Source organism: Pinus tabuliformis, chromosome 2_1, assembly GCF_031772625.1.
Source record: "Pinus tabuliformis cultivar Carrire ecotype Pingquan chromosome 2_1, CPIR1, whole genome shotgun sequence".
Classification (NCBI taxonomy): domain Eukaryota; kingdom Viridiplantae; phylum Streptophyta; class Pinopsida; order Pinales; family Pinaceae; genus Pinus; species Pinus tabuliformis.
In genome coordinates, this window is record NC_142299.1 from 668,864,686 (window position 1) to 668,873,603 (window position 8,918).

Genomic DNA, 8,918 nt, shown 5'->3' on the forward strand with positions numbered 1-8,918 from the left:
AATTATATTATTTATAAATCAAATACATTAATAACTTATAATTTAATAAGGGTTAAAAGTTCAATAATCATCTTTATAATTCAAAAAGTATATTATATTATTTATAAATCAAATACATTAATAACTTATAATTTAATAAGGATTTAAATGTTCAAAATATATTTAAAGGAGGGTTTTATTTTTGTGGTGTATATCTTTTTAGTCTAAGGCTAAATGTCTTATTAGAATTAAATTTGAATCAAAAGAGTGCGGGAACTACCTCTTAACCATTTGAACTATTGAATTTTGTGATGTTTAATGTATGGCAAATTAAATTACAAAATATTGAAATTTGCGATGTTTAATGCATGACAAGTTAAATTACAAATTTGACAATTGATTGTATCATTGAAATTGGAAAGGAAGGAGTCAATATATTAAGAATGCCTAATATGTTGGTAAGCACAAATAAAAGGATAAAATGGAAATTATGTCAAAGATATGTGGAAATTTTTAAAAATTAGGTTTTTGTTTTGGTTAAGGGGTAGGTATTTCATAAACAATCTTAATTTTGGGCAATTTCTTGAAGTCATAGTTTTTATCGGTTAACTCCATTTTGAGTATACAATAGCTTATTGGAAAGATCCCAATTGAAACAAATATATTATTTGTAACAAAATTGATGAGCTCAAAAAACTTGTTTGGGCCCCAAAATGTGTTGGAAGTTTAGGACTAAAATCCACCTACAAGCATAGATATTTATAAGATAACTACTTTGATCACTGTCACCCATCAATTCACATTACAACTACCCTAAGCCCAAACACTATGTTAGTTAGAGGCATATACCAATGCATTGCTTAGTTTAATTGATTGTCACAATGAAAAGATCAATAAGGTCGATTTTTCTTTCTTATTCATGATTCGCTACCTAGTGTGTTTTGGTATTGGGTTTCTCTTTTTAAGTGTAGTTGCCTTCTTATCTTATAATCAAGAACGATATAGTTTTTGTTATAAACACTACAATTATCACCTTCTAATAATTTTAATTCATATATAATTTTTGATGATAAAAAACCTTTTCTTGTTTTTTCCTTTAAAAATGGCAAAACCTATCATAACTCAGTTGTCTTCTAGTAATGAAGACAATCATTATTGGCTACTATTTGTGAATGTGAGTTGATTCATAGTAATTATTCTAAAAGGAAAACCATGCCACTTGAAATGACTCACTGGTTATCTACAAAAAGGTACACATTCACTCATGTTCGATGCTTCTAGGACTTGGGCTATTAACATGTTTTCTTATGTCTAAAGAAAACAAACTCTCAATCAATTAGAAATAGTTTTCGATACAGCTTGAGTGGGCCTAATAGTTAAGAGCATGCGTTTCCTCATAAGAGGTCACAGGTTCAAAACCTGAGGGGGGTAGAGTATGTATGCCTTCGTAGACTTAGCAATCAAATCACTGCGCGGAAGTGGGTCCCTTGTCCCACAAACAAGGGGGTCTCATACACCAATTTGGTGTCTGGCTTGGCTGTGACCTTAAAATAGATATTATTATTATTATTATTATAAAACCAAAAAAATAATTTCAACATAAATAATATTCAGAAGAAAGTAGTACTTTGTAATCATGGACACTAATTTCAAATAAGATCATATATTTTTTAATAACATTTAACATTAATCCTATTATAAAATAAAATAATATCCAAATAAACACAAATACTTTTTAATAATATTTAACATTAATCCTATCATAAAATAAAATAATGTCGAAATAAAATTAATAATATTTAATATTAATCCTATTATAAAATAAAATACCTTACTCAATTATTTAAAATATTTCTTTTTAGTCCATTATTTAAAATATAATATAAATATTATTGTCTCTTTAATCAATTATTTAAAATATAATATAAATATTATTATCCCTTTAATCACTTATTTAAAATATAATATAAACATGGTTAGTGACATTATGATTATATTTTCTAAAAAGTCAACTTATATAACTAATTGTTTGCTAAAATGGTAAAAAATTCATCAATTCTTACTTTAATTGGCAAAGGTAGCTCTGATTTTTCAACTTGTCCTGACGATGAACCATTCTGGTTGGTTTGAAACGCGTCGACAATGATTTTCGCCAAAATTTCTTCTTATAATTATTATAGACGTAGTCTTTAACGCGACTTTTTGAAAGCCTTTCCGGCGATTTTTTCCGGTGAAAATCCGGCAGTAATTTATTGAAATCGAAGTTTGATAACTAGTTTCTGCACAATGAAAGCGTCCTAGGGGTTTTTCAGGGTGCTGAATCCGAATATGCAGTTAAAAAACCATTTTAACTGCAACAAATCATGATTTCATCTCAATTTCTTCCGCCGGATTCCGTCACCGGAATCTCAAAAAATCGCATTATAGACAACTCCATTTATAGATCACAGAAGCCTCAATTCAACAATTATTACTTTATTAAAAAAATGATATTAAAGTGTAAAATAACATTATTACCCCTTGCCAAACAGAAATTAAATAGTCATAAAATATATTATAATAAACACCCATACATTTTTATTTTCATAATTTTCATTTAATATTTTGAACCATCACAATGATAATAACCACCACAAACTAAAAGGAGAATCCACTTAGATTAATGTGCAAGGGAAGGATGCTTCCTGCCAAACCCACTTTATGATTATCACCATATAGACCTATCTCTATTCATCATTTCCAAAATGGTGACGTGGCATATATGATCAATTTCAACGAACATTGTGGTCCGCAATGGGTTCATAAATATATAAATATCTAATTTTTTTTCCCCTTTAATTCGAAGGGATAGAATATCACGGAATAGAATATTATAATAAAAGATCACATTTATTTCATTAGGGGTGGGCGTTGGGGCCAAAAAGGCCATTTTGTAGGGCTGTGTCGGTGTTGTTGTCGCCATGGGAGTAGGTCTTTTAAATATTCAAACCCCAAACTCTATTGCCATTCCCATCCCCATTCTCATTCTCATTCTCATTCATTCTTTCATTTTATTTTGTGCTCTAGGGTTTCAACCAGCTGAAAACCCTGACCAATTTTTTGTCCTCGCTATCGGCAACGGCGACTAGGTAAATCTACACGTCTTAACTTCTGCAAATATTTGATGGATTGATATTCTTTTGGTTCGAACTCTTTTGCCTTCTGGTTTTTTGGGGCGTTTTGTGTTATAATCCAATAGATTCAGGCGTCAAAATATAGGTTTCGGAGATGGGCGTTAATCAGATCTTGTTACTGTAACCACGTCTCATAATTTTTAGCAAAAATAGGATGAATTGGTCTCCTTTTGGTTTGATTTTTCTGTCGTTGCGACTTATCCGATTTCTGTTAAAGTCGAACAAATTCAGGTCTCCAAAATATTTGTTTCAGGGATGATCCTTTAATTAGATCTCGCTACTGTAATTTATGATACTAGATCTTGTATTTTCCCCTGTTATTTTCAGAGAATAGGGACAGTTAAGGTGAAATTTTTTCCTCATAGATCAGCTTTTCGCAGTGGACCTTGTTTGTCTGACAGCCATTAGATCTTCCGATCTTGTTTGTGCGGACTGAATAGGGTTTGAAATTTTATGTTCTTTAATTTTGTCCACGTTTTCACGTTTTCACTGTGTTGTGTTTATTTTTATGTGTTCTGCATGATTGATCTTAAATTGAGTTCTGATAACTTTTCACGGAGGGTTAACTTTCCCGATTTTGTGTTATGAGTGTGTTCGATGGCTATCTCGAAGAAGTGTTTATTTATTTATTTTTGGTAATATTACCTGTGAATTTTCTAGACGCTTTTTTTTGTTTATTTTATTTATTTATTTTTGGTATTATCTCTGATTTTTCAAGAGGCTTTTTCTCTTTACTGCACCCTAAAGCAGTCAACGTTACTCAAATTTTGAAATCGGCTTAGAAAGGCGGGCTAAATTTATCTTCTCTTTTCTATGTTTTTTCTGTAAGCTGGAAATTCGTAGACTGGTCCTTGCTTTCGCTCTTTCGCTTTAAAGACGGAGATTGGTTTTTGCCACTTCTTTTTTTTGTTTTAATTTGTTTTTGTTTTTTGTATTTTCTGAACACTGGATAAGTTCGGTATGCTGTTTACATGTCGCTTGCTGATTTCTATATCTGATTAAGTGTTAAAAATTCCCAACTTTTGTATGTGATTGGTTAGTGAAAGCTATCTATAGAATTGAAATTTATTGAAATATCTGGGATGCGGTGTTTTGAAAAACAGTTGTCTTGCCGTTTGCCTCTGATTTCCCAAGAGGCCTTCTAAAGAAATTTCTTTACTGCAGCCCAAAGCAGTAAGCGTTGCTCAATTTTTGAAGTCAGCTTAGCAGGGTGGGCTAGATTCATCATCTCTTTTTTGTGTCTTGCGTGTAACCTAGAAATTTGTAGATTCGTCCTTGTTTCTGCCCTTTCGCTTTAAAGATCGAGATTCGTGTTTGCCACATCTCTTTTTGCCTTTTTTTTGTTCGTTCAATTTTTTTCTGCACACTGGATTAGTATGGCTTGCTGTCTATGTATTTGCTCGCTAATTTCTGTAGTTCACTGAGGGTTAAGTTTGCACCAATTGTTATATATTGGTTAGTGAAAGCTATCTATTCACGACTTGACTATAGAATTGAAGTTTATTGAAATATATGGGGAGCAGTGTATTTTAGAAGGTAGTATTCAATCTGATCATACCTAAACTATCCTTTGGCAGATTCGAGTGTGAAAACTAGGGAAAATCATGTGCATCAGTTCGGCTTGCTTAGCTAAAAAAAATATTTGTTTCTGTACTTTTATATGGCTATTATTGCAAGGTAATCCTAGATGTTATTAAATTGAAAAATATATGTTTTCACAAATCTTGTTGTATAGAATAATCAAAGCTTATTTGGTGCTTAAAGTTGGTTTAGCGTAATATAACACGCAGAGTCTTCAAGTCTGCTTACGCGCTGACGTGCTATTTAGTCACCCAGTGAGGTAGTTTAATATAATTTGCTGCTGGAACGGATATTCATTTAGAATTTTAATGTTGCTTCGAGGAGGTGGCTTGGTTTAGGATATCCACCCTATTGTATTGTGGGAATATGTATGTTATGGCAATAGGTGTGTTAATTTTATTGTTATGGTTAAATTCACCAGAAACAGTAACCATTTGTGACTGTGCAGTAGCACTTGGGTGCACGCATCTACAAGGGGTGTGGACCTGAGTTCATCTTTTGCACACCCTAACCAAGGTGCTGGAGGAAACACCCGTGAATTATTGCGCATGATATTCCCCTCTATATCCGTGGATTCTGGATAGAATAGGAGCTGTTGACCCCTGTAACAGATGCCCCCCGAGACTTTTTGGGGACCCACTTTACATCTGTTGGCAGGATATGAGGTACACCAGTTCTCTGTTATGTGGGTATTAACCTCATCTAATAGATTCACACCAAATGGGTTGCAGCCCTAGTTCTCTTTGTTACTGTGGTGTTGACACCTGTACCAGTTGACCCTGGCCCGTTAGGGACCTATTCTACATATTGAGACAACATATATGGTGTACCCAGTTCTCTGTTATGCGATGACCTCTGCGACAGATGCTTTTAGGGGCGTTGACCTGCCTCCTGTCCGTGTGTGTGAATGTGTTGATGTATTTATATAGATCTTGGTGATGCACCCTCTTATCTGCATACCCACACTCTGATTTCGAAACTGTTGTATCCAGTTTCATGCACTTGGCTACATAGATAACTACAGCATTTTCTTCAAATTCTCGTCTGATGGACCCTCTTCCCAGCATCCTCACGCAAATTTCAAAACTGGTGCATCTATACTCATTCTTCTTGCTACTTAGATTAGATATGCAAAGTAATTTCTTCAAATTGTTATCAAGTTTAGAGTGCCATCCTAAATACCCAGTGGCAAGTTTAGCTAGATGTAGTTAAACTTCCTATTCGTCCGGTTCCTTACAAATTCTATTAGAATTTAGACATAGGAATAGAATAATTTCCATAATCCGTGTGTGCCAGGCTGGATTTTTTTTGAATTTCCCTTTCGTCCAGTTCCCACCAAGTCCTATTAGAATTCAGACATCTTGGAATAAAACAATGATCAGAAACTGTATGCGCTGGTCACTGCAAATTGGTCAAAATGGCATTTACTTGATCCTCAGGAAGAATTTTCTGTCTTGCTTTGTATCAATCTTTCCTTTTCAAACTACCGCTGGTGTCACCGGCCTGAATTGTTATTTGTCTCTGAACTTTTTTCTACAGTATATGTCATTCTAAGATGAAATTTGCATAAAAAATCTGTAGCTTCTTCCGCTATTTTAGCTCAAATTCACTCTTTGGATATGTGACATTGCAATTTCTTTGGTGGTGTATGGGGTTGATCCATCGTATATCTATAGATTTCATAATTTTGTGTGTCTAGACATGTTCACAGTCAAGTTTGTAACAAACTGTAGTCCTTTTGTTTGTTAGTTAAGCTAAGCTACCTTTTGTTTGCTAGTCAGTTTCTCTGTCAGGTGTGTAACAAACGGTAGTGTAGTTACCTTTTGTTTGTTAGTTAAACTAAGCTACTTTTGTTTGTTTGTAAGGTAAAATAAAACCCATGGGGTGTATGCCAGTTGGCGTATGCCAGTTGGTTTGTATGGTGTCTAGTTCCCATCAGATTTTAGGATGAAACCTTATGGGGAAAGGTTGAGGAGGGGAGCCATCTTTGGAAAAATTAACTATCCCATGGGGAATCAAGGCTTGAGTGAGCCTCACATAATCATGTCAATCTTCGGAAAAATTAAACTATCCATGGGGCATCAAAGCTTGACTGAGCCTCATATAATCAAGTTGATGCATCCCAATAGTGGGTGGAATCATTTTTCCATTCAATTTAAGGCTGACGCTGGCTTGGGCTCTTCCTAGCCTGGAAAAAAAATAATCAAACACTTCATGCAAAGAAATATATTTTGGTTTCAAAGATGAAATTTTGAAATATATGGAAATAATTTAGTTGTTTTGAGTCTTGCGTCATTGGCATGATCTGGTATTTCAAAGATGATTTTCTTTTCTAATTTCTTCAAGGTTTTAGTTATTTGCGTTATTGCAGAAATGATATTTCAAAGATAATTTTTTTTTCCATGTTCTTAGAGGTCTGATTATTTGTTTTTAATTTTTCAGGTGTGCCAAATACTATTGGGCTAGTTGAGGCAAAGCAGTTAGGCCTCTATAAATTTTGACACTGTTACGGAGCCCTTTGTTTATTAAACTTGAATGAAATATAGGATTCATGCAGCATCTTGCTGCTAAGAATAACTTGGTAGGATCAGGAGAAATGAAGGAAATGGGAAGGGCTGCTTTCATGAGAGAGAAGTGCGAGGAGGTCGTCTTTTGTCCAAAACCTCGAAGAGTTGGGTTGGCAATAAATCCAATTCCAGAGCTTTCGAAGTCCACCAGGCGGTTTCGCAGGTAAGTTAACTTGTTATTGTCCGTGTTAAACTCTATATGTTCTATTTTATCGGTATAGAATGCTGGTGATATTTGTTGTTTGCATTAATGCTGATATTTATCCTACTCTCTGTGCTATCTTCAGCCATTCTCCAGAATACAATGAGTCCGAACCTGGAGTTGAGATCCTGGACATATTTCTGAGTAGGGTATGCATCTTTTTCACTGTATGATTGTGGAGTTACAACTGTACCTCTCCCAATATTTGTTGTCCTCTCGAGGAGGTGTTTAGTGATTGGCTTGAATTTTGTTGTGCAGAGCGGTTGTGGCGATTCATTAAACTTTGGATGTTCACCACCATATTTTAATGGATCTCCTCCCAGTCGAGCGGACAACCCCCTTGTGCATGATAGCAATTTCATTCATCAAAGAGTGCAGGCCTCACCCTCCACTCTTTCAAAGCCCAAATCATTTGGCAGATCTTCACTCGGGCATAATGCGGCTGTTCGAGTTGAGGGTTTTGATTGTTCTGGGAGGGATACAAGATGCAGTGTCCCTGCACTGGCTTGACTTGTGGACATTTACACTGACGATTGACTAAGTTGCGGAGCAAGTACTGCCAGAGAGATTTATGTATAAAATTAGTTATGATACCTTTAAAAATCACATACTGTAAATTTTGTAATCATATGAGTGGGGCTTTCCAACACGGCAGGGGTGTAAATGTTGAAAAGTTCGTTTAATTGCGGATATTATTATTATTCAGCTATGTGCACTTATTGAGAAAGCATTTGTAGTCCTCATTGAGGATTGTTTTCTCCGAGGCTATTATATCCAGGGACGAAGTCTTTCCTATAATTTCTGGATTAGATTTTGTCGGAGCATGGAAGATATGCCAGGTGCTTATGCATCCCCATTACTTGTAAGCTGTACAGATTCCTGAGTCATGTAATTGGATGTAATTTTAAACGTTTTAGTTGTATTTTAGCAGCAGTCTTGTAAGATGTATAGAAAAGCCTGAAGAATAAAGAATTGACATTTCGGATTTGTATCTAATGTTCTATATATCTTGATATTGTGCAATTTTAATTTGCAAAATCAGTTTCAGATGAGCATGTGTTGGTTTGGTATGCAGAATAGTCTTCCAGATTTCTGCCGTGTAATTTTTTTTAAACCTGTTCGTTTTTCAATTAAACAGGAATATATATTTGTGATCATTATTTTGCTTTATGCCCCCTAAAACCCTTGAGGTTTTGATAGAAACTACTGCGTTTACAAAACGTGATTATATCCCTCATGTCTCCTGATTACAAACTTAATTAGATAACTGAAGCAAATTTATTAGTAGGATGATAACCTAGAAAAAAGATAAATGAAGTAAAACAAAGTGGCGGGGATTTGAACAGGGGATTTGTAAGAGGGTATCTGAAATGCTTTTTAATAATGTAAATGGGTATTTGTATTTTGATGTATGAG

General features: G+C 34.4%; 1 protein-coding gene across 1 annotated transcript; it reads left to right on the forward strand.

Annotated features, from left to right (window-relative positions):
- The first annotated feature begins 2,928 nt into the window (after window positions 1–2,928).
- LOC149202374 (uncharacterized) lies at window positions 2,929–8,493 on the forward strand. Its single transcript, XM_089403160.1, has 4 exons — window positions 2,929–3,107; window positions 7,176–7,463; window positions 7,588–7,651; window positions 7,761–8,493. Exons 2-4 carry the CDS (start codon window positions 7,285–7,287, stop codon window positions 8,010–8,012), a joined length of 495 nt encoding a protein of 164 aa, XP_089259286.1. The 5' UTR covers window positions 2,929–3,107; window positions 7,176–7,284; the 3' UTR covers window positions 8,013–8,493.
- The last annotated feature ends 425 nt before the right edge of the window (window positions 8,494–8,918 follow it).

Coding starts and splice junctions, on each gene's coding strand:
- LOC149202374 (XM_089403160.1), top strand. CDS start 7,285: ATGCAGCATCTTGCTGCTAAGAATAACTTGGTAGGATCAGGAGAAATG. Junction 7,464..7,587: donor TCCACCAGGCGGTTTCGCAG/GTAAGTTAACTT, acceptor TGCTATCTTCAG/CCATTCTCCAGAATACAATG. Junction 7,652..7,760: donor TGGACATATTTCTGAGTAGG/GTATGCATCTTT, acceptor TTTGTTGTGCAG/AGCGGTTGTGGCGATTCATT.